Here is a 23,103-nt window from a genome sequence, read left to right as displayed (position 1 = left end):
GCCTTTTACATGTGAGGCTGAAGGGAACAGCTACAATTGGCTCGTCTATACGCGAAGGGAGGGCGACTAGCAGCCCTCTGAGGCCGGAACTTTAGTAGCGGGGCCTTGGCATGGAACCACTGACGAAGCTTCCCTGCATCATCGTACGCGCGCTTCACATCCTCAGTCATTCTTATCTGGGCCAGTCCAGGGCTCATCGGGAGAACAAAGCGACCCGTTGGCTTGTGTATTACCAAATGGATCGGTCTATACGCGCGCAGCGTGTAAGAGCGTTTTCACGCAAGACTCGTACGGGTTGTCTCACGTGGTAAGTCCCGCATACATCCGCTTTTCTCTGTCTTTGACCTACTGATTCAAGACAAAGTAAGAAACGACACAAGAAATGTGACGAGGAGAAACCCACGTGTAAGAGATGCAGGGATGGAGGGTATGTCTGCGATGGATATACGCCCCAATCAAAGGCTGTCACGACAAAGACGCAGAACCGCTCTCTGCCAATTCTGGCTGCCAAGCTGTCGACACCAACACTACCTCTGCTACCGGGAGATACGCTGGAGTCGAATTATTACGTTTATTTCTTCTCTGATATCATCAGCCAGTTGGAGATCACGCCATATCTGAACAGAGAGTTCTGGAATAGGAATATTCTTGTTCCTAGTCAAAGTAGCGAATGCGTTCGACATGCGGTGCTGGCTTTGGGCGCGACACACTGGCAGTATTCAGCGCGCAACCAATTATCGTCAGTGTCGCTTGATCCATTCATTTTAAGGCATTACAACGAAGCTATATCGAAACTTACAAGCAGCCAAGAGTCACCGCCGGATATGTCAACTGTCTTGACGTGTTGCATATTATTCGTTATTCTTGAAAGTCTCCGCGGGGAATTTGGCGAAGCAATTCGACATCTCGAGTCTGGGACGAGGATCCTCACAAACCACATCCCAAAAACATACCTTCCAAACCGCGACTTCCAAGAACTAGCTGCAATATTCCACGCAATCGCCTCCCAAGTCGCCATCTTCTCACCCGAGCGTGTCTTTCCCGACGTGACGCATCTCTTATTGCCAGCAGCGAAGAAGCAAAAGCGGATCGAGGGAGAGTTCAGAAACCTTGATGAAGCAGAGGATGTCATGAATAAGTTTGACGACATGGTGAATCATATTTCTTGGGATCTTGATCAAGAATGGGAGAATGAAGAGTCAGAGTGCAACACGCAATGGTCGATATTACGAGAAAACGTACAAACTTGGCAATGCCAGTTCGAAATCCTTGTGAAGAAGTTGTCAGCTGGCAAAGAACCCATCGACAGCGAAAAAATTCTTAATCTTCGGATACAGCATAAATTGTGGGAACTTCTTATCGAAGAGGAATTTGCCGTTGACGAAGACGCCGAGGCTCATCTTGATCCCGCCGAGTGTAACATTCTTCTTGATCAACTGGAGAAACTATGGTGTAACCCAACCCGACCACGGTTCGGCCTTAAAATCGATCTCACAGCAGCTTTATTTCAACTCTACGTGTATTGCACGGACGAGAGTGTTCGACACAGGATTATCTTCATGTTGAGAGCGCAGAGCAGGAGGGAGATTATTTGGGATAGCGGACAATTAGCAGATTTTCTGGAAAACGATATGGTGCTGAGAGCTGTTGGGTTACAGACGGACAGATGGCCCGAAATAGGACCTTCAGCTAATGACGGAGCGTTGTTGGTGTTTCGCCCAAAGGGTTCAAGGGAAAGTTCCGAATCTTAATTCATCTCAGATCCAACATGCATGCACTTTTCGGGATGAAGCGTTCCATTGAATGGGTTAGAGCATGTCACCAAGTGGGGAGTGTTTGTACGCGCTGTCTAATCAGGTGCTGACATGGAAGCGCTAGTGAATCATCACTGGCATTGCTTGTCAATGCGGCTGAGATCCTCCTTATATTAAGGATCTGTACGCACTTGGAGAAACGATTTGATGGTTTGTACGCCATGTCGTGCCGTGTCTGTGCCGAGATGCGGGAGGCAGCTTGTCTGGAATGCTGATCAGAGGCAAGCTGGATATAAATATGCCAACTAAGACCACTGGTAAACCTTCAGAACTCAAATCAACACGAACAAACACAACGATTACCCAATCTAAACACTATGCACTTCAGCAGCCCCGTCTCAGTCGCAATGGCTATCATCTCCTACGGGGTATCAGCCACCCTGGGCGCACAAGCACGCCCCAAAGCAGTCGTATACCGCGGCCCAGCCTCATCAGAAGGTTGCCCAGAAGGCGTACGCGACCTCCTCGTCTCGTCCCCATCCAACTTCGAAGTCGTCTTCGCTGGTCCAAACGAGCCAATCGATGTAGCCGAAGCTCTCAAAGGCGCAACGGTGTATGCCCACGGCGGCGGACCGAACTGGAGCAAAGCATACCGCTCAACAAAGAAATACGAAAAAGCTATTCAAGAGTTTGTCAAATCTGGAGGCCATTACCTTGGCTTCTGTCTTGGTGCTTATCTCGCTGGCCCGGTCAATGGATATAATCTTCTTCCGAAGGGCGTTGATACGGAGCAGGAGATTAAGCGTCGAAGGGCACAGGTCAAGGGCGAGGAAGATACGGTTATCAACGTCGATTGGACTTTTGAATCGGGAACGACGGAGGATAAGAGGTGGTTGTATTTCCAGGATGGTGTTGTGATTAGGGGTATGGATGAGAGTAAACCGGGTAAGGTCGTTGGACGGTATTCTGCGAATGGCGATGTTGCTGCTTCGATTACACCTTATGGGAAAGGCTCAGTTGGACTTGTTGGACCTCATCCCGAAGCTGATGATACGTGGTGTAAGTTGGGCGTGCTTGGTTTGAGAAAGGCATGCTAATTGATTGCAGATGATGGAGCGGGTATTAAGAATCCTGAGGGTATCAGACTTGATATTGGGCATGATTTTGTTGAGGCTACTGTTCATGCGGGTTCTCACAAGCGCTCTTGATTCAAAGGTATCTCATGCAGCAAAGAGTTTCCGGACTTGGATGAATTGATGAGCATGGAAGAATGACAGTGGTCATAGTGAATAAGGCATTTTCTTCTTCTTGTAGTTATTTACAACGCGCATTATTTTTATTGATGGTTTTAGTCTACATTAGCACCCGATGACTCTCAGAGTATTCATATTCACAAATGTATTTGGTTTACAAGAAGTGAAAGGGTTTCATTAAGCTAGGAGATTCTCTAAGCATGTGTTAACAAGACCAGCAAAGCCAATCCATCAATCTAAAATCCACACCAAGGTCAAAGCCCAAGGCTCATCGTACACTGCAGTTTAGTGCAGACCAACAGCAGATCGGATGGAGTCGATGAGGATGTTGTTGTAGTCACCACCGGCCTCGTAGGTACCGAATCCAGCGAGCTTGTTCTTGAGAACGAACTTGCCCTTGTCGTAGAAAGAAGCAGCGTTGTCGTAGCTGACATAGATCTCACGCTTGGCATCATAAAGAACAGGCTATTCAAGTTAGTACTGTATCCTTGTAATTCTAGGGTGCAAAGTGACTTACTGTCTGACTGCAGTTGTCCCAAGCAGAAGCAATACCAGGAGCAGGGTTTCCCTTGGTATCGAGGAACTTGGCCTCCTTGATCAAGCTCCAGAAAGGATAGGTGCCTCCAGGAGGGTTGGGGTTACCGCAAGCATCGACGAGAGGATCGTTGTCCCAGCTGCTTCCCTGGAAGCGATCGGTAGAGTTCTGAGCGGGATACAGCTGGAGCTTGTGGTTCTTGCCCTTGCCGAAGGCAGAGGTGCTGTTGACCTTGAAGCCATGGCCGTAGTTGGGAGCGCCGAGGACGAGCTGGGAGGCGGGCATGCCGGCGCCGGTCCACTGGGCGATGGAGTTCTCGGCGGCGCCCTGGTCGTTGCGGGCATCGCACTTGCGGTAGAGGGGAGAGTTGGGGCCGGCGACGGCGGACCAGGCACCGTAGTAGTCGTAGTTCTGAACCTGTTAGTATAGATATCAAGTTTGGTTCAAGGGTAAAGTTACATACCATGAGCATGATGTAGTTGATAACCTCAGCAAAGCCACTGACATCCTTGGAGGCGACACCAGTCTTATCGTTCCAGGGGAAGACAGATCCAGCGGCAGTGATGTAAAAATCCTTGCCCTTAGGGTCCTTGCGAATCTCCTTGAAGAACTCGAGAAGGTTGGCAGTGTCGTTCTCGTTGATATCGTTACATCCGAGACCCTGGCGGTTGGGATACTCCCAGCTGAATCCCGTCAGTCACAATCTTCCTTTTACTTATGAGATCATAAACTTACTCAATGTCGAAGCCTTCGAAGCCATACTTGTCAACAAAGTTGATGACTTTCTTGGCGAAAGCAGTGCGGTTCTTGGCGGAGCCGATGTTGGTGGAGAAGTGTCGGCTTCCGGTCCAGCCACCAATTGAGATGAGAGGCTTGACGTTCTAGAAACATTGTTAGCCAAACCAATCTCTTAAATGTCCTGAATTTTGGATAACATACGTGCTTCTTGGCATCCTTGACGAAGCAAGGAATGTTCTCAGGCTGCGACTTGGAAACATCAAGTGTTCCATCAGGCGAAGTCTCACTACATCTCATTAGCCCTCATCCCCAATCACGACATGGAGTACATACGCAAAAGCATATTTCACATCAGTGTACTTGTTCCAGGGCATAGCCGAGACAGGAAATCCCCTATTGGCGTGGAACCCCGCAAAGTAGGTCGAGGCAACCAAATACCCCTCACTGTTAACAGGGGGAATGACGCTGGCGCTTCCAAGGCTCAGCAGGCCTACAAGCGAGGCCGAGATGGCTTTGAGGGACGGCATAGTTGCACGGAATGTTATTTTACCGAGAAGAAAAAGAGCGTAAGAAATGAAATGAGTGAGAGTGATGACCGGTTAATTGATCGGGGGGTAAGCAGCGGTTATATATATATGTTTGTCGTTATTAACGTTGCATTACAATCCTACTCTAATAAGCTTTTGAACAATTTCGGCGCATCGCAATATTAAACAAAACAAAAAAACGTATGAGCCGCTGCCGCCCTGCAGAGCATTAAGCCTCAACCTGCAGCGCCCGCCTGTAGCGGCAGTTGATTGTTTAAAAATCCCCTGAGATGTAGCAGCTAACAACCCCTAGTGCAAAGTTTATTCCCTTTGACTCCCCGCTTCTAGAAAGCTCCCTGTCATTTCCGCATCTGCCGAGCTATGGTTCGTGCTCTTTTCGAGGACGTCTTTATGAGCGCTGGGGCTGTCTCATGTTTAGGGGACGCGTTGGTTGACTGTTTCTGGACAGGTTGCTACGTCATTGACTGTGGCGGGCATCGCTTACATTACCGAGAGAGAGGACAGATCTGATGGCGCTGCTACTGTACGGTGCCGTTCGGCGTCAATTGACGCGTATGATGTGACGGTGTAATTGAAGATACGGGAACTTAATGAGTGATAAACTTCATCTCATTTCACTGTGAGGGTATTCTTTGGACATCAGTGATCTAAAAGGTCCGGTTTTGCCGTGTTGTGGTTGCAGTGGGTTAACTACCGTTCCAAAGGGCCGGTTTAGGGGGGATCTTCACTGAGGAGAGTTCTTTTTTAACCGCTCGGCACGTACGCTGGGAGGGCATCGCCAACACGAACGGCTGTGATGGCTTGGGATTGGATCACGTACTGGTATTGGAGAGGAACCTTTTTTTTATCTCAAGAGGGAAGATGATTGCAACGAAAACATCTCCGTCAAGGTGGGAAGAGTCTCGTGGTCACCCGACGCGTCAACATGGTCGCGTATTCCCCGCGAGGACGACATTCGGAGAATATCACGGCAGCGTAACCGTCTTCCCGTCGACATAATAATTGAGATGACAAGATCAGATAAAAAAGGCGATAATCTAATTCTGTGCCACGTACCTCTTGCGCGACCTCCTGTTTTGTCATGCGAGTGTGAATGCAATGTCTCCGGATCAAATTGTCCCGGAATTGCCGGCGCATGAAGATTCGGGGATGTTGGGCATTGACCTTCATCGTTAAAATTCCACTGCCAAGAATAGACACTGTCGATCAGATCACGGGGTAGAACGATTGGAGGGCCAGTGCGAGGTTTCTACGGATGGTGAAACGTCAAAGCCATACCATAGCACACTGATGAGCGTTGAGCCCGCTGGTGAGAGGGCTAGACAGATACCATACATGCTAGGTAGTCAAAGTAAGGTAATCGGGCTGACTTCAACGGCTGCGTCAATAATGGACGACAAGATATTACTTTTATGGGCTAGAAATTTCTTTCTCATCTCGATAAATATTTTAGAACGGTCTAATAACCTTTTCCAACGGTTTGCGATACATTTATTTAGATACATTTATTAGAGGTTCAGGGTAAGCAAACCAGCGAGTCAGCCATTTCGGTCACCTCGGCATCTCCTGCCTATTGCGCATCCCTCAATTCTTCCCCACGCACTAACAATCAGCTCGCTTGTGGGGAAGACGATTCATCCTTATCTCGACTCCAGCGACGATAGCCGTCCCTCTTGACTCTCCATCTGGGGATAGTCTAGTCTCACTGTCGGGATCACTATCTTTCTTGATGGTGTTTCGGCACTTCCGGACTTGCCATGCTGACGGCTTAGCCCGGCATTGACAGATAGCTATTCACTATACTCTTTGGGAAACTGACATGTTTCTGGAATTGAAGACGTAGACTGTTAGTTAGATCATGATGACCGAAATGGAAATACGCAAGTCTGGGGAAACGAGTAACAGTTTCCGAAAGATTTGTGTATATAAACTGTCGTGAAGTCAACAGTAAACAGACCTCATCACTCTCAATCACAACCATCTTCACAGTCTCTGACTTCACCTACACTTCTTCCCCATAACTCTCATCAACAACCTTCAAAATGGCCGCCCTCAACGCAGACACCCTCGACATGTCCCTCTTCTTCGGCACCCCCTCCCAGAAGCAAGACTTCTGCGACTCCCTCCTGCGCCTGCTCAAAAAGCGCGGCGGCGTCAAGCTGATCAACCACCCCATCCCCTCCACCTCCATCCACGAGCTCTTCGCACAGACAAAGCGCTTCTTCAACCTCCCCCTCGAGACAAAAATGCTCGCCAAGCACCCTCCCCAGGCGAACCCGAACCGCGGGTACTCCTTCGTCGGCCAGGAAAACGTCGCCAACATCAGTGGTTACGAAAAGGGTCTTGGACCGCTAAAGACTCGCGATATCAAGGAGACTGTGGACTTTGGATCGGCGAATGATGAGCTTGTTGATAACCTTTGGGTTCCGGAGGAGGAGTTGCCCGGTTTTAGGAGCTTTATGGAGGGGTTTTATGAGTTGGCTTTCAAGACGGAGATGCAGCTTCTTGAGGCTCTTGCTATTGCTCTTGGTGTTTCTCCTGATCACTTGAAGTCGCTGCATAACCGTGCCGAGAATGAGTTTCGAATCTTGCACTACCCTGCCATTCCTGCCTCAGAACTCGCAGACGGTACAGCAACCCGCATCGCTGAGCACACTGATTTCGGAACCATCACCATGCTGTTCCAAGACTCTGTCGGTGGCCTTCAGGTCGAAGATCAAGAGAACCTCGGAACATTCAACAACGTCGAATCAGCCTCCCCCACCGACATCATCCTCAACATCGGTGATTCTCTGCAGAGGTTGACGAATGACACTTTCAAGGCTGCGTGTCATCGCGTTACATATCCTCCTTCTATCAAAGCTGGTGATGGCGAGCAGGTCATTCCTGAGAGATACTCTATCGCTTACTTTGCTAAGCCTAACCGAAGCGCTTCGTTGTTTCCGCTGAAGGAGTTTATTGAGGAGGGCGTTCCTTGTAAATATGAGGATGTAACTGCTTGGGAATGGAATAACCGCCGCATTGAGAAGTTGTTTTCTGCTGAGGCTAAGGCTTAAAGAGGTGAAAAATGGGGGATGGATGGTCAGATTGATAGTTTATAGCATAGCGGAATTTTATTTGCAACAATACTCTCTCTATCTCAACTGCATTTACCTCCGTGATCTTTGCCTTCAGAGGTAGAAATGAGTATCACCTCTAAGCATCCAACTTCGCGTGGCCAGTTCTAAAGTCACGAAGGTTCCGTTCTGGGTAGAACGTCATATTCTCCTCTGGAAATATGCTTCGACACTGTAGATAATGGAGATAATGGTTCTTCAGCATCTCGTCATTTGCTGAGATTATCTCACATTATCCATGGGTATCCACTACTTAACCGACTGACGCCCTTTGTCTTGTCTTCCCCAAATCTCCACCAAAAATGCCACTATCGCCCATCACGCGGAGAGAAGCAATCTCGAAGCCTCAAGACTCACACTAGAACACTCTAGCTCCCCAAACCAACCTATCAAACAACTCCAATTCCATCCCTAGGTTCTAATTCGCCAACCCCCGTCGCACTCGCCGATAAGCCCCCCCTCCCAAAAGAGCAAGCAATCCCGATCCCCTTCCTCTTAAGACAAACCCTCACTCCCCCATCTTCAGATGAATTAGTATTGACTCAAACGAATTAGTATGTCCAACACCAAATCCAGACGAACGCACTCTTTCGGCGGGTGTAAGACATGTCGGAAACGTCATCTCAAGTGTGATCAGTCTCTTCCGAGGTGTACTCGCTGTAAGCAGGCGGGACTGAACTGTGAGGGTTTCACGCCGGCGCTGAGATGGTTGGTTTCGACGGGGAGGGAGGTTTATGATAGGCAGCCTACGCAGATTGCTGATGTTGGGGCGGAGCAGTACTCGAGGAGACATTTGTTCACTGGTAAGTTAGGTTTGTGAAGGTGTTGCAGAATTGGGTTGGGCTGACTTTTGTAGAGGAGGATAGGGAGCTTATGAGCAATGCTCTTGTTACGAATGTTCCGTCGACGGTGACGGCTGCTTTGAACCAGATTGATGAGGAGTCCAAGGGACTTGATATTAAAGATGACGCAGCGAATACCTGTGAAGTTGGGCCTTTTCAAGTCTTCAAATTTGAAACCAGTCAATCCGTCACGACGCCATCAGACCATGTCTCATTCAACGACATGGATCTCGACACTCTTTCCGAGAACCAAACCCAAGACTTTTCAGAAACCATCGAAAACGATCAAATCGCCTCCAATGACTTCTCAACAACGTCCCTCGATTTTCTGCACTGGGGTGATTTATTCACCTGGGACGTCAGCGTTCTCGACAATCCGCCTCAACTCCCCTACGACAACTTCGACACTTTGCCCATGAATCTCAATTGGCCCAACGAGACCAACATGGGTTTCTCCGAATCTTTGGACATGATGCCTTTTGAAACAGCGAGCGATGACGTTGCGTGGCCACAGCTCGATCTCATGATGGATGCACCGCTTCTTCTGAAGCACTTCAACGACGACGTCATCAGCCAAATGGGTTCTCTCCCCATCAACGAAAAGTCAGCTTGGAAGACTCTTCACTATCCCTCTGCTATAATGACGCTGAGCGAGTTGACGATGTTGGATGTGGACAAAGATCAGATCAAGCGTGCCAATCTGGCTACCTTTTACGCTCTGATAGCTGTATCGTCATTCCACCTCTCCCTCAACTCCATCACGTTCCCAAGTCTAGCTCGACCTGGTGATCATTGGAAATCTCTGTCAAGTCGCACATACGAAGCTGCGAAACAACATCTTAAAGTCAGTCTCGAAAAGGAATCGCAGCCTGGACCGCATAAAGCGAAGTACAAAGAGCAACTGATGGGTATAAGTGCCGTGCTAGCAACAGCAGTACGTTCCCCTACCACCATACACAAATGCATAAACTAACCACCATAGCTTCTCTCTGGCAACGAAACAGACACACGGTGGTGTCTCACCGAAATGGAACGCCTCATAAGCTGGCGCGGCCTCACCAAGCCAAGCATATCCCGCCGCGCCCGTCTTCTTCACAACATCTACGCCTGGATGCGCATCGTCTCCGAGAGTCTCAACGTGTACCTCGACGAGAACCACGCCATCGAGACACCCTTCCGCACCACGACCTCACGATCCATTAATCCCGACATGACACTCGACAACTTCCTGCATCTCGAACCGCGAAAACTGCACGGTCAGAAGACGAAACGCGATATTAAAGATATTCACCTCGCGGATGCGTCGCAGGATCATGAGAATATGTATATGCAGATCTACGGCGTTCCAGAGACGTGGCTTAGTTTGGTGTCGCAAATAACACGTCTCGCCAACGTAATGGATCGTTTGTGCGCTTCTAAAAAGTCCGACGCAGAAGCGCTCATGGCATTACAGCCGCGCGCTTCATACCTCGAAAACGCAGTCTGTCTGTTCCGCTCACGACACAACGAGAGCACAACTATGAGCGCAAGTCCCAGCGCCCCAGGTGGAACACCACACATGCACATGGTACGCGCCCTCGCCTCCGCGCTGGTAATATTCTTCTACCGACGTATCCGCAACGTGAACCCCCTCGTTCTGCAAGATAGCGTCAACGACGTTGTTGAGTCGTTGCATGCGTTTGATGAAGCGTTGGAAAGGAATAATCTGCTTGGACCGGGGACAGCGTGGCCTGCGTTTATAGCGGGGGCGGAGGCGAGGGCGAGGCAGAGGAGGGATATAGAGGAGTGGTTGGATAAAGGGTTCGGGAGGAGTGGGTTTGAGAGTTATAGGGCTTCGAAGGAGGTGCTGGTGGAGGTTTGGAGGAGGAGGGATGAGGCGGAGGGGATGCCATCTGGGGATGTATGTACATGGATGGAGGTTTGTAGGGATTTACATCGTTGGCCATTGGTGTCTTAGTTACGGCTTAATAATTACGAAGTTATGCAAGTTATCAAATATATATTGATCGAGACTATTGTTTGGCTTTAAACTTTTGCTTCCAGCCCCCGGGCGACAACCTCGTACATGGTGTACAGCATCGCGCCCAACGTTGGTCTTATAGGAGTAGCTGGTCCACGCGTGCCGGCCATGGCCATCAGGAGGCAGTAGCAAAAAGGCCCACAGCCAGTAGACTCAATCAACAATTGATCGGTTGATCTGCAGGTCCGCCGAGGCCCTGACGCATGTACGAGCCGTGTGATGGAAGTCTTACTCAAAATACTAAATGGGGCCAGACTTGATGCCATTTGCGAGCTTGTTCTTCGTTTCGGAATCGGGTGTTTGGTCCCTTCAGAGAGATGATGTTCACTCATGCTGCTATGGACGAGTCGGCGGTGGTACGGAGACGCGACATGGCTTGGTTCGAGCTGTTGTGATCAGCCAATGGCATCAATGCAAAGCTCTTTGCATTTTGCGATGACTCGGACCGTCTGCACACACAGCATTCGTAGACCTAGCGTCGGCGAATGGTAGGGTTGGTCGTCTCGAGGGTTTTAGCGGATACGCACGAGGTCGCGGACATCGGTTGTCTTTTGTGATCATCCTCCTGACAACGTCCCATCACGACCTTCGATGCATGGCTTCGGGTTATTGACATGGCGATATCACAACCCAACATCGACCCGTCTTGCGTCGCTGTTAGGCTGAAGCCTTTGGGAGTCAGGTCTTGCAGCACCAGGTATTGGATCAATAGTCGCGAAGGCTGAGCCGTCGAGCGTTTCTCCCGGCAACGAACGATCCTGAGTTCCGTCTTGATGCGCCTCGATCCTAAATGGTAAAAGTACTGGGACAGGTCTGGAATGACGGAGGATGGACTCAGCAGGCTCTCCGACTGGCATTTCGGGCTCCAAAGAGCCTACGAGGTTCATTCCCCATTGTCCCAAACCTATCTTGTGCCCTCATCCCATCTCCGTAGACTGGAACCCATCGAGAACATTTGCCCTGAACCAAGGAACGTAAACATCCCTCGCCCACCTGGCTAGCTCCCTTATCCCCGCGACAACAGCATACGTATCCAGAATACTCTGCGTCGTGCCAAACTGTCTCTCCGTCCAAAGAACAGTCTTGTCCCCCTCCAACGTCGAAAACACAAAGAGCCAGCGATGACCCTGCACGATAATCCCCGGTATAAATCCCAATTGGCCCAAAACATCGTTCGCTTTTTGTTTTCGCAGTATTTCCTCTTCTGCTGTCAAGGGCTGTGCTGTAAGGCCAACGACGGAGCGGAGGAAAGCCCATTGCGCGGCATGCCAGACTCCCATCTGGAGTTGCGCAGCGTCGAGTTCTTTGCCAGGACGCTTAGTCTCGATGCTCAGAACTATAGGGGACAATTGGAGGGGCGCGAAGTCGGTGTGGTTTACGGTGAGGGTTGGTGTTCGACGGCCGAGGGCTTGGAGGGCGTGGGAATCGGTGGGCTTGAGGTAGAGGCAGAAGTCGACCATTTTGGCTGTCGAGGAGTAGGGTACGAAGCGACGGTGCGGACGGGCGGTGGTGCTAGGAAACAGTTAGCTAAATGCCTGATGTTGTTGGAGTCCGGAAGGTTTACCAGGTAGTAAAGTTGAGAGGCGTGGCTATGGGAGCGTTGGGTTCTCTGAGGATAGCTTGTAACAGACGATGATGCACTTCCATATTCCAAGCCGCCTCTTCATGATTTGTGTCATGACAGTGACGAGCAAAATCACAGATTTGAGATATTTCTTCCGGGAGAGGAACTCGCCCCGGCAACGTATCTTCACCCTCTTCTTTGAACGCAAACCTCCACAAGCGCGTATTCTGTTCCCTGACAAGTGGACTCTCCAGAACAGCACTCTTTTTGTCAGCAGGCAAGATCTCAATCCTGCTTACAATCTCCTCCATCGCATCAAGAAGACTGGAGATGACCGGGGGCGCGGTGTCGACATTTAGCTGTCTGCATTCAAGCCCTCTTTCTTCCAGCCTCAGCCTGAGCATTTGTTTCTTTGGCGAACTCGATCGTGACCCCTCGCCTGATTCAGACCTCGAAGCGGACGAACCAGTAGATGAAGGAGGAGGGAGGTTTGCAGCGCGCGGCGTGCGATCCGGATCGATGAGGCGACGGCGCTTTGGAGTTGTTCCCTCCATTGAGTCTGAAGTAGGCGGACTAGGCAGCGCTGCCTTTCGCTTCGAGGTTTTGGAGAGGGCTTCGGATGGGAGATATTCGTTGGGGAGGGAGTCGAGCCAAGATGCTACACGCTGTTCAAGCATGGTTGGCGTCGACGAAATGACCTTGACATTGTTTGATGATGGCGATTGAAGGTCTTTGCTGCAGGTTGACTGTAGGGGCATCGGTTTTGAAGGTAGCCCTAGTCGGAGTTGCAGAGCCCCAGCAGTGGTTGAAAACTGATGTCACAGAGGGTCGTGGGGTTGGCACAACAACAGCCCCACTGTATTGGATTTGCAACGATGCTGATCTTATGGTTAATCATCAAAAGCCATTATGTTTTTGAGAAGCCCAAGACCCTAAGAAGACGAATATTATACGTAACAGCATGTTTCTCTATAATCTACTGGGCTCTTCAGTGAAGCCCATCATAATAAATCTCTTTGGAAGATAGAACTCACTGCCGATCACGGCGAGCCAAGAACAACCCGGAGCCGATTGAACGGAGCGGTGATCTTGGCTGAACTGAGAGAGTTTGGTCTAAATTAAATTAAAGTCTATCTAATCATATGTTAATTCATATTTAAGACGCAATTGATCTATTGATATTCATTTTCACCAACAAGATATACGCGGTTCACCACGCAACATGCGACAATGCAGTTTGGCCGTTGGTTCCGCGCCGTCCGGTCGGATCACTGCATCCGCTCGACCGATCCTCAATTCAAGAGAATGAGACAACAATAGCAAGAATTGCGCAAATAAAGCCTCATAAACATAACTCTTCATATTGGGTATCATTAACTAACTATCCCACCATCAGCGCTTTCCAACATTGCTCCTCAAACATTCTCCAAATACCGTATTGTACATTTCGACGTCTCAGGCGATGACCTCACAGGCACCTGCACACCCGCTGAGGACGGTAGGCTCTGTAGATCGTAAAAGTCAAGGTCCCCTGGATTTGTAGCGTTCGACGGTGATCGTTCGGGTCGGTCGTCGTGCTGTCGTTTCATGTCTTTGACGAGAGCGTAGAAGAAGGGAGTGTTGGAGACGATGCATGCGCAGAGAATCTCAATTGACGCCCACTACCACACGTTAACAAAGGCCCAATACCGAAAATGGAGGGGAAATTACCATCGATCGGGATCGTTGAGAAACGGACTCGTTGAGGATGAGAGGGAGGCGGAGGATCGTAATGGCTACCAACACAGCGCCAACGCTGAACAAGAAGCCAAGCTGTACTTTCTCCTTGATATCGAGCCGGAGATGTCGAAGCATCGGAAACGGAAGGATTATGAGCGCAATGTTTATTATTATGTTGCAAACCGCCATTAATATCAGGTTGCCGACGGCGCGATTGCATGCGACTTCTGCGGTGCAAATGTTAGCTGTCACGCGGTGGCGAAAAACCTCGTCGCTGCTTACTCGTATCATCGTAATTAAGTGCCCACATTCTAACACCTCGTTAGCAATGCGTTTCGAAAAGTCGTGGATGGAACGTACAGTGATAGAGGGCGACATTCGGCGAGGATTGTTATAAAGACCGCGATGAACGTGGCGATGATGAACCACCAAAGCGCATCCGTGACGAGTTTGCCCCAGCGAAACACATCAATGAAGCGTGAATAAAAGGCCAATAGCCCCAACTTCAAACACCACAGACTATCCCAAATCAGCAAATTCCCTCTCAACGTATCTGTCCACATACAACATGGCGTAGAATATCCGCGCGGGTATGAGAAGCTTATGTGAAAGCTCTCTATCCCCATCAATACTCTCCACACTCTGTCCCCAAGTCTGCGCCTCCGCCTCCGTCGCAGGATCGTACGTATGGTCCGGATTCAGCGTGAACGAGAGGAGTATACAGACAGCGCGCCCAATAAGCGGCAGCACCGCGATTGTCATGTAAAAGTCGTCGATGCGCCATCGTCGGTGGCAGGTCGTGTGGATGTGGCAGCGGAATATGAGGCGGTAAAAACACCTAGCTACTATGAGAGCGACGCATATAGCAGTCGATGCTAACGTGAGGGCTGCGTCCGAGGACGATGCCATGCCTGCTCATGGTGTTGTAGTCTCTGTTACACTGGAGGTCATGTCGAAAAAAGAGAGATTGTGGAGGAGAAGGGCGAAATGAATAGGTTGGGGGAGGCGAATTGCCGGGTTGCGGGGAACGGCTTGTTACCCAAGGGAAAGGATCTGGGGTTCATTCAAATCCCTCGTGGGTGGGCGCTTCGGTTACAGGGCGTGATGCTGTTGAAGGATCGAGACTAGGATGGTTGAGCTAACGACTGAGCTATCGTTCAACGGGAATCGTTGGCGTCCACTTCAACGGCGTGGGTACATGTTAACCGGAGTAATGTTTTGTTCGATGGAAGAGAAATCTTCATTTCGTGACTGTGATCGTTGTGCAAAACGGTTGACGATCCTTGCATTTTGACATGCAGGGGACCTTGCTCTGTCTCAGATGAAGGAGAGACTTTTAATTGACGGCCATTTTGTTTCTGCGGCGTAGCAGCGTTGTATTTTCTAATTAACGGGTTTTCTGCAAAACTGGGAACGGCAAACTTTAAAATCGCACTGTTGTTTACAGGGCGCGTGCAGGTTTTGACTTCAATCCGGACCGTTTCATCCCCGTTGAAGGCTCATCTTGTCTCTGCCGCTTTGACTTTCAGCACACCGTTCCGGGCGGAAGTCAAAGTGTTCTACAGCGACGATCACAAGCAACGGTGCTGCGATGCGATAAACGAATGTCGCGCGTCTGAAAGTGCGCGCACAGACTGTCGCTATTTCTAGACTGGTGATTGATGTCGGTCCGGAAGATGGTTTAGCGTCGGCGTAGTCAGCTGAGCTTTGGAATGGTGGCATCTTAGTTCATTGACCGCCTCAAGCTCAACCTCACCCCGCAATTCAATCGTTAACCATGGCTCGTAAATGGAAGGCTGGCGTTGCATCATGAATTCGATCTGATAAAGCCAATTCAATGTCACAAAGAGAATAAAGATATGACGTTTGTTTACTTTGTAGATATACGTATATTGGTGACTACCCTGTAGTATCCCACTGTTGCTTAATCATCGCAAATTCATAGCTGTTAGGCATCACCTCCTCGCTTTACCTACTGTCAGCCTTGTGCAAACATATGCAACTTTTTATGGGTAACAAAGCTATGAGATCGTTAGCCTGAAATCCCCCGACCATCTTGTATGCGCCAGTATCTCTCTGTGGCTGCTGAGATTTATTAAGTGATATGCATAAAATGTTTGATGATACACCTCGTCCGCCACCACCGGTGCCTCCGCTGCCGCCTGCCCTCAACAAGAAAGCCTCGAGAGAGTCTCCCTTTGTATTGAAAGTCAGAAACGCGCCAGAAGAATGGTTCTACCAGCCCCCTGAGCCACCAGCTGACGTCGATCTCTTTGAGCCCCCAACAGGGCCTTACTTCATATACGGAACATTGATGGATCCAAAAATGCTAGCCAATGTCCTTGGACTGGAAGAAAAGCCCGCGCTGCGACCCGCCAAGGTCGTAGGCTACTTGCGTAAACTCTGGGGACAGTATCCCGCTATGCAAGACGGCCCGCAGGACGCACAAGTCAGTGGTGCTGTCTACTATGTGCAGTCTGTTGCTCATGCGAAGAGATTGGCGGAGTACGAAACCAACAGCTACAGAGCCAAGCCATGCTTTATTCAGTATACAGATGGAAAGGAGCCTGATGAGGACTTTGGCCATGTTTTCATGTTCGTCGGTAATCCAAGGGATCTACAAGAGGGGGAGTTTGATCTGGGAAAATGGTTGAAGCGAGTGGGACGATCATCTGGATAAAACATCATAAAGATGAAAAGTGTAATTGAGCAAGCAATACATTAAAAAGACCTTACTCTATCCCTTGAAGATCTTGGCGCACACCCCAGTTAATGTCAAGAAATACCCTTGAGTTTCGTCTCGAACAATATGAGTGGATATCTAATTTGGATATAAGAACCATTGACAGGCTAGTCTGTCTTATTAAACTTTGTCTATTACATTTATGCCATCGTGAAGCAGTAAATCCCAAACAAACTACACAAATCAACAAGCCGTCTGTTGCTGCGAATCTACTGCAAACCATAGACCAAACAGCCAGTTCAAAGGTCTACTACTCACTCGGCAGTCTGGTCCAAAAATTGACAGGCACCATTGAGTAAACGAATATTGATCATCCATGTAAATGGCCGACTAAGATCAGGTTCTTATTCCTGTTAGTAGTAATAGCCCAGCCGAACCATCACTAGGAGCTTGCTGTGATCAAGCTCGAGAGGCATGATCAGAGAAAAAAGACCTTGGTGTACAGCCATTCACGTAAAGCGGTTAAGGGGGAGTGTCGGGCTTTGAGCTGTTTTGGCGGTTGATTGGAGGCTTCATCGTTCTATTTGTTATCATCTTAAGATAATCCATCTTAAGAAAGTCGATCTTCAGATAATCACTTACCAGTACACTATATCTGTTACAAGATTATAGACTTTTAAAGGAGTTCCGCTTGTAGAGTATTGCCAATTAGCTTATCAAGACCGGACTTGAGTCAAAGGGAATAGAGAATCCTAATTTCTTTTACGCCTTATTTAAAGTTCAATGAAACTATAATGAAGAGCGCGCTCGGATACTCTTACGTTGTACTGCTCCATTCAGACCAGTCAGTTGTGTTATTAGACATGCCTTAAGATACTGCATCGGGCTCGACCCGGACATCCAATAGCTTGGGACCTTATTGGCTTAACACCTGAAGTATACATATCATTACTTCCTTGTTGATGTCCAATGCAACCTCAGCCTGTATACTCCTCCCGTTCCGCACAGAAAGGCTAGAAGGTTCCATATTTCTCGGTCCAACCCGAAGTGGGATCATCGAAGCACGTAGTAGTGTTGCACTGAGCATACACCAAAGGGTTGATGTTACATTATCTCACCTGCATGTGCGGCAGAGTCTTTTGGGACATCTCTTTGCATGCAGCACGCTCGGGACAGCCAAGAAACGTGGTACATGACAAAGAAGTTCCTCCACGTGCTGATGCTGAGATGCCCGCTGTGACCCAACTTCTTATCTCGGTGCTGACGGTGGTTCGAGTTCTCGCAGCCTTGGAGACTCGGAGTATCCCACTTAGATTTGTAACCATCTTGTAAGGTAACGGAGCCAGCCGCGCCGAAGATCGATCCGAAGGCCTCCAGAGGACTCATGAGGATAGAGATGAAGCGGGAAGAGGAGGTAAGACACCATCCTGCATGGTCTGTGAACATAGGCCATGTCGATGCCGTGCTGAGGTAACTTTGATGTGAACGCCAAGGGATAGACGGCCTAGGTTCCGTTTAGGCAATATTCAAAGTGCATCTATGATTGACTAAGCCGAAGCAACCGCAGGAAAACTACAGATGAAATGAGCATTGCATCAGACAGTCGGCACGGGGCTTTCATGAGTCACAACTGGAGACATGACAGCTCTCGTTCAAGTTCGTTTAAGCAAGACTCTTGGCTTAGGCAATAATAGTAAATTATCTAGTACGTATTTGACATGATAACATAAACATGATGTGAAAATTGCCGAAACAAGAACAACCCAACCATCACATGTCTTTCTCTCGCAACACCTTCTATCGCCATATCGTGATCACCAGGAGTAGGCATCCACCTCAAGTTCAAAGACAGTCTTGGAGTTGCGTCCAATACCAGCAACAACAGCCCGCACATCATCACATAGGGATCCAGGGCCCGATACCACGATACCGACTCTCTTCCAGCCGGCCGATGCCTCTTCGTCAATAAGAGCAGCAACATCGAACCTTGAACCAATTCTAATATCCGTCTGTGCAGTGTTCACGGCATCGAGGGCTGGCTCGATCTCGTTGACGAGACATCGAGCTTCTGCTTTGACGCTCCATGCCAACTTGGCGTTCCAGTGGTTGTGAATGAGCGCAAACAGACTAGTGATACCAACACCACCAGCGATAAGAAGAAGCCTGTCGCAGCGTAGGACCTGTCGTGTGTCGCTGCCAGGGTAAGGCCCCTCCAAGAAGGTGAGTAAGCGGTCATGGCTCTCGAGATACTTTGTGATACCGGTAGACTTTTTGATGAACAGTGTCACTCCAGCCGAGATCTCGGCTGAGGCTGATGATTGCCTGACCACTGCAATTTGAGTTGTCGACTTCTCAATATCTTCCAATCCCGAGGAAGCTCCTGGTGAGGTTGGAGACCCAGGTGTAGCTGAGGTTCCACGGCGTTGAAGCGCAACTGTAGGAATGACTGAGAAGGGATGATTCTCCCAAGGTCGCATTGGAGCAAGCGTTGGGAAGTAGACGAAGACGTGCTTTCCAGGATCCAAACCCCAGCGAACGTTTGGTACATCGACTCGCACGTAACCAGCTCCGATGTCCTTAACCTTGGATCTCAGAATACCCAGTCTGATGACTCGTACGATTCGAACAAGGCGCTCAAAGCCCCAAAGGGCAATGGCGAGGTAAAGCCAGATCTCGTGTCCAGTCGTATAGCCAGGTGAGTGCAGACGAATGGAGGCATATCGCAGCATGAGATGATACCAGCATCCGACAATGACAAGCGCAGCAATGAGGATGTGCATAAGCAAGAAAAGCTCGTAGTTGGCCTTTCGAACATAGAGTCCACTTCCAAGGCAGGTAATCACAGTGAAGATGACAGTGACTGAGCCCCAGCGTCTCCAGTCCGTGGTGCCCATCTTGTCAGAGCCTACCAAGACAAAGATAGCGTGCAGAACAGCCAGCAGAGCAAATGTTCGTCCAATCCAGCGGTGAAGCAGGATGAACGTCGAGCGCGACCAGTTAGACAGCCACAAGAGAAGGTTGTTCCTGGAGGGGAAAAGGATGATCAGTGGGAGTAAGGCGAATGCAAGAGCTCCAGTGCGGTAGACGAGATAAGCAAGTAGTTCTCGCCGTTCACCCATGAATCTAGCATGTGGCTGACGGAGCTCGTAGTCGATGGCGGTAAAGACTACGACGAGAGCAAGGAATAAGGCGATATATAGACCCTGACCAACAGAGGGAGCATTGCCCAGTTTGAATGGTAGAGGACGTACGGAATAGGTGCCGATCATGCTTGGATAGAGGATGTATGGTTTGAGTTTGTCGTAGACTGATGGGATGAGAGGTAGATAGCCGGACCAGGTCATCAGGATCGGTATTCCGACAGCAATAACAACAAGAATGATACTGAAAACAAGTTAGTAACTTTCATCTCTGAGTGAGACTTGAGTAACATACCCATATCGTGCCCCCATTATCATCTCATGATTCGTCGCCCAAAGTGAGTTCCATTGACTGAGGTACGCAACCGGTGCGAGTGTCGATGTCTGGTTGAGAACCTTGTCTGTCATGTTGAGTTGATACCGAGGTGGTTTGGGATCAACCTCCATGAGAGCCTCCGAGTAGGACCACTTTGCGGGAACGAATTTGCTGCCCGTAATCCACTCCTCCCAGTAACCTTCAATCTTGGACAACTTCTCATCGGCACAGTTGTCACTCATGCACCAAGCCACGGATGTCAAGAAGGCTGTGTCGTTGGCTCGGCATGCTGGCGGAGTCGCCATATGTCCATCGTGCATGCTTGAGCAAGGTAGCATCAGAGGAGTAAAGGATCGAAGACATGCTTCAGCGCAGACAGGATCGTATGAAGTCAATCCATATCCCTCAAGTCCCTGAGCGTATGTTGAACTGACTTGAAGTGCCAGAAGCAGTGAGAGGGAGTTTTGCAGCGCCATGCTGCCACTTGCCCCTTGGCGGTTCATCGTAGGATGTTCAAAGTGGATATCAAAAATGTTGGTGGATTGCGCAAAGATGAGATCATCCAGTGACCATTTATAGAATGGAATAACGGTGATATACCTTTGAGTTTGTGTTATGGACAGGCCGGTGGACGACACCTGCTTTATACATCGACCTGCCACCAACATCGAGCCCAACCAGGCTGGCGGGCCCAGACGTCGACCAGGATATCGAAGCAACACCAACACAAAGATCCCATCACAACGTTACTATCCATACGCCCAATGCTTCAGTTGCATCATCCCGCTTCGACTCCGGCCATCGTGATTCATCCCATAAATCCCCACGGGGAAACTCTAATTCCTCGCCCCAGAACCTCTATCAAAACCACCTACCTATCTCCGCCTGCCTCCGGGTCCTGTTTCGGTCCAATCTAGAATCGGCCCATGACAGGCCCGATTAACCGTCTAGCCGCTTGCTCCGTTTGCTGCATGCCTCGATGAACATCTCTTGGCAGGTCATGCCGAGACCTTATGGTGAAATTGCATGCCAGATCAGCGTTGCAGTGCAGTTGGCCCTTTCCGGAGTGGGAGCCGGGTTTCTTAGATACCTGGAAGCACGGGAAGATATGCCGTCTCTTGAGATTTTAAAGAGTCAGTTGACTTCCGTCTGATATCTCAGACTTATACTCCATCGATGATTCTCGACCTCATATTTCTTGCTGTAAGTAAGTGTTTGTTGGCTTCCAAGACATCTTATCGCCGATCAAGGAATTCGGAAGACCACATTCCGAAGAGTACAATGTCTCACTGAATAAACAATCATTGGACAATCCGGAAGACCTAATTCGGACCGTATTATATTACCACCCCGAATATTGACGTCGGTCATTTAGCCGGGCCTATACTCGGCGGATTTTATTGATCTTCATCAGATAACCAACCCTATCGGTAGACTCGGCGAGTTTCTTTTAAGCTTACGCGTTTTAAGAGGAAATCTGGATTTCGAGAACGAAGGCATCGTTCGATGTCTTATACTCATTCGATTCAAAACGTCATTGACGACCCTCGGAGGAAGACATTCCGCATCCTATAGCGTCGGCGGCAGATCTGGTTAAAGATCGACGAATCGTGAAACTGAAGATACTTTACCAAAATTTGCTTAGTAAATGTTTCATAAACAAGGCTAAATAGCCGTGCCTCTTGACTATTCATGCGGGAAAAACTTTAATCAGATAAACTGCCGTAATCGTACCAAGTTTTCGCTTACAACGGCTTTTGCTACGCTACTATTTACATATTGGGAAGCTAGTAATTGCGAAAATGGGGCTTGGTAAGGTAAATGGTAAGGATAACGAGTCATTTGGCTTGTTCAAGAGGAGGTAGCCAGGAGCGGTGTAGCACTCTCAACCAGAGCAAGGTTACAGCGCACGAAGTATTTACTGGAATAGTAGTATTTCTCGGATGAATACGAGGGGAAGCCTGTCTCAAGATGCAAGATATCTCGGTACTTGTGCCGTGTAGCCGATGGCCATATTTAAAAGCATCGTGGACCTCTACAAAGTATTTCTACCTGGCCTGGATCAGGCCTCTGTCCATGACTGTCCGAGATTTATTTGGTCTTTTGCTCATATATGATGATTCTTGGAACAACGTCCAGATTGTGTCAGACAGAAACTTGATAGCCAGAGCTTTTAGGTAGCCATTTTCCTGCAACCTTCCTTGAATATGACGAAATACTCGTAGCCATCCCAAGACCTTGGAGGCTCTACTAGATCTTGAACAAAGAAAGAACCGTCTTATTATTTCCATTGCTGACAAAGGGATATGTCCTGAGACAATCTAAGCAAGGAGTTCGACGGGCTGATAAGGGATAGGGAATGCTCAATTAAGCGAACATTCTGACATGTAAGGTTGCATCCTAAGGTTGTTTGCACTGACGGCGGTACACTCTCTCATGAAAACATTAAAAAAGAGAAGAGGTAGAGTAAAAGAAGAGTGTATTTCCATGTAACAAACTGGATAGATTCTCTTGGTGTTTCTCACGTGATATTCTGCAGCCAAGTTCCAACCCAAGAGTCAGAATGCTCATTTTGAGACTGTATCATATGTGTTAGCAGCCTAAAGTTTAACATTATGGCCAGCAATCAGATACGTAGTTGTAGTAATGGCTTGTCAAGTGTAGATGCGCGAGATGAATCCTGTTGCTCTAGCTCGCTTTCAGTAACGAGATTACTGAAAAGCTGGATCGGACTTATCTTTCAAAGTTTTGAGATTTACTAAGTATGGAGGAAATCGACTAGCATATCGAGTCGACATGCAGGAAGACACTTACCATTTGTCATAACTGAATGCTCTATATATCAGTCTTTATTATGGCGGCCTTTTAGACCGTC

At 48.9% G+C, this 23,103-nt stretch overlaps 9 protein-coding genes across 9 annotated transcripts; 5 read left to right on the top strand and 4 right to left on the bottom strand.

Moving 5' to 3' along the window:
* Positions 1–110: 110 nt before the first annotated feature.
* Positions 111–1,751, top strand: FOIG_08585 (uncharacterized protein; the record flags this gene model as incomplete). Its single annotated transcript, XM_031208629.1, has 2 exons — positions 111–307; positions 365–1,751. The coding sequence occupies 2 exons, from the start codon at positions 111–113 to the stop codon at positions 1,749–1,751; spliced, it is 1,584 nt and encodes a 527-aa protein (XP_031061635.1).
* Positions 1,752–2,161: 410 nt separating this feature from the next.
* FOIG_08584 (uncharacterized protein) lies at positions 2,162–2,962 on the top strand (the record flags this gene model as incomplete). Its single annotated transcript, XM_031208628.1, has 2 exons — positions 2,162–2,813; positions 2,862–2,962. The coding sequence occupies 2 exons, from the start codon at positions 2,162–2,164 to the stop codon at positions 2,960–2,962; spliced, it is 753 nt and encodes a 250-aa protein (XP_031061634.1).
* A 105-nt stretch (positions 2,963–3,067) lies between these two features.
* FOIG_08583 (uncharacterized protein) lies at positions 3,068–5,638 on the bottom strand. The gene is made up of 6 exons (XM_031208627.1): positions 4,614–5,638; positions 4,482–4,566; positions 4,278–4,423; positions 4,006–4,225; positions 3,525–3,953; positions 3,068–3,472 (listed from the first exon to the last, which is right to left on the bottom strand). Exons 1-6 carry the CDS (start codon positions 4,805–4,807, stop codon positions 3,293–3,295), a joined length of 1,254 nt encoding a protein of 417 aa, XP_031061633.1. The 5' UTR covers positions 4,808–5,638; the 3' UTR covers positions 3,068–3,292.
* A 1,135-nt stretch (positions 5,639–6,773) lies between these two features.
* FOIG_08582 (uncharacterized protein) lies at positions 6,774–7,989 on the top strand. Its single transcript, XM_031208626.1, has one exon. The coding sequence runs from the start codon at positions 6,871–6,873 to the stop codon at positions 7,882–7,884; it is 1,014 nt and encodes a 337-aa protein (XP_031061632.1). The 5' UTR covers positions 6,774–6,870; the 3' UTR covers positions 7,885–7,989.
* A 461-nt stretch (positions 7,990–8,450) lies between these two features.
* On the top strand, positions 8,451–12,310 carry FOIG_08581 (uncharacterized protein). Its single transcript, XM_031208625.1, has 3 exons — positions 8,451–8,747; positions 8,801–9,720; positions 9,769–12,310. The coding sequence occupies exons 1-3, from the start codon at positions 8,501–8,503 to the stop codon at positions 10,741–10,743; spliced, it is 2,142 nt and encodes a 713-aa protein (XP_031061631.1). The 5' UTR covers positions 8,451–8,500; the 3' UTR covers positions 10,744–12,310.
* On the bottom strand, positions 10,712–13,186 carry FOIG_08580 (uncharacterized protein). The gene is made up of 2 exons (XM_031208624.1): positions 12,371–13,186; positions 10,712–12,318 (listed from the first exon to the last, which is right to left on the bottom strand). Exons 1-2 carry the CDS (start codon positions 13,126–13,128, stop codon positions 11,724–11,726), a joined length of 1,353 nt encoding a protein of 450 aa, XP_031061630.1. The 5' UTR covers positions 13,129–13,186; the 3' UTR covers positions 10,712–11,723.
* A 293-nt stretch (positions 13,187–13,479) lies between these two features.
* FOIG_08579 (uncharacterized protein) lies at positions 13,480–15,406 on the bottom strand. The gene is made up of 5 exons (XM_031208623.1): positions 14,655–15,406; positions 14,450–14,608; positions 14,372–14,400; positions 14,081–14,316; positions 13,480–14,031 (listed from the first exon to the last, which is right to left on the bottom strand). Exons 1-5 carry the CDS (start codon positions 14,996–14,998, stop codon positions 13,786–13,788), a joined length of 1,014 nt encoding a protein of 337 aa, XP_031061629.1. The 5' UTR covers positions 14,999–15,406; the 3' UTR covers positions 13,480–13,785.
* Positions 15,407–16,053: 647 nt separating this feature from the next.
* Positions 16,054–16,857, top strand: FOIG_08578 (uncharacterized protein). The gene has a single exon (XM_031208622.1). It carries the CDS (start codon positions 16,194–16,196, stop codon positions 16,767–16,769), a length of 576 nt encoding a protein of 191 aa, XP_031061628.1. The 5' UTR covers positions 16,054–16,193; the 3' UTR covers positions 16,770–16,857.
* A 1,552-nt stretch (positions 16,858–18,409) lies between these two features.
* FOIG_08577 (uncharacterized protein) lies at positions 18,410–21,472 on the bottom strand. The gene is made up of 2 exons (XM_031208621.1): positions 20,208–21,472; positions 18,410–20,156 (listed from the first exon to the last, which is right to left on the bottom strand). Exons 1-2 carry the CDS (start codon positions 20,894–20,896, stop codon positions 18,587–18,589), a joined length of 2,259 nt encoding a protein of 752 aa, XP_031061627.1. The 5' UTR covers positions 20,897–21,472; the 3' UTR covers positions 18,410–18,586.
* Between the last annotated feature and the right edge of the window lie 1,631 nt (positions 21,473–23,103).

Source organism: Fusarium odoratissimum (genome assembly GCF_000260195.1).
Source record: "Fusarium odoratissimum NRRL 54006 unplaced genomic scaffold supercont1.13, whole genome shotgun sequence".
NCBI lineage: Eukaryota > Fungi > Ascomycota > Sordariomycetes > Hypocreales > Nectriaceae > Fusarium > Fusarium odoratissimum.
The sequence above is the reverse complement of the archived record's forward strand: the minus strand, read 5'-3'. Positions and strand labels throughout refer to the sequence as shown.

Coding starts and splice junctions, on each gene's coding strand:
- FOIG_08583 (XM_031208627.1), bottom strand. CDS start 4,807: ATGCCGTCCCTCAAAGCCATCTCGGCCTCGCTTGTAGGCCTGCTGAGC. Junction 4,424..4,481: donor TCAAGGATGCCAAGAAGCAC/GTATGTTATCCA, acceptor CAATGTTTCTAG/AACGTCAAGCCTCTCATCTC. Junction 3,954..4,005: donor TCAACTACATCATGCTCATG/GTATGTAACTTT, acceptor TAACAGGTTCAG/AACTACGACTACTACGGTGC.
- FOIG_08582 (XM_031208626.1), top strand. CDS start 6,871: ATGGCCGCCCTCAACGCAGACACCCTCGACATGTCCCTCTTCTTCGGC.
- FOIG_08581 (XM_031208625.1), top strand. CDS start 8,501: ATGTCCAACACCAAATCCAGACGAACGCACTCTTTCGGCGGGTGTAAG. Junction 8,748..8,800: donor GAGGAGACATTTGTTCACTG/GTAAGTTAGGTT, acceptor TGACTTTTGTAG/AGGAGGATAGGGAGCTTATG. Junction 9,721..9,768: donor GTGCCGTGCTAGCAACAGCA/GTACGTTCCCCT, acceptor TAACCACCATAG/CTTCTCTCTGGCAACGAAAC.
- FOIG_08580 (XM_031208624.1), bottom strand. CDS start 13,128: ATGCCCCTACAGTCAACCTGCAGCAAAGACCTTCAATCGCCATCATCA. Junction 12,319..12,370: donor CCTCTCAACTTTACTACCTG/GTAAACCTTCCG, acceptor ACTGTTTCCTAG/CACCACCGCCCGTCCGCACC.
- FOIG_08579 (XM_031208623.1), bottom strand. CDS start 14,998: ATGGCATCGTCCTCGGACGCAGCCCTCACGTTAGCATCGACTGCTATA. Junction 14,609..14,654: donor CGGATATTCTACGCCATGTT/GTATGTGGACAG, acceptor GATTTGGGATAG/TCTGTGGTGTTTGAAGTTGG. Junction 14,401..14,449: donor GAATGTCGCCCTCTATCACT/GTACGTTCCATC, acceptor ACGAGGTGTTAG/AATGTGGGCACTTAATTACG.
- FOIG_08578 (XM_031208622.1), top strand. CDS start 16,194: ATGCATAAAATGTTTGATGATACACCTCGTCCGCCACCACCGGTGCCT.
- FOIG_08577 (XM_031208621.1), bottom strand. CDS start 20,896: ATGTTGGTGGCAGGTCGATGTATAAAGCAGGTGTCGTCCACCGGCCTG. Junction 20,157..20,207: donor ATAATGGGGGCACGATATGG/GTATGTTACTCA, acceptor ACTTGTTTTCAG/TATCATTCTTGTTGTTATTG.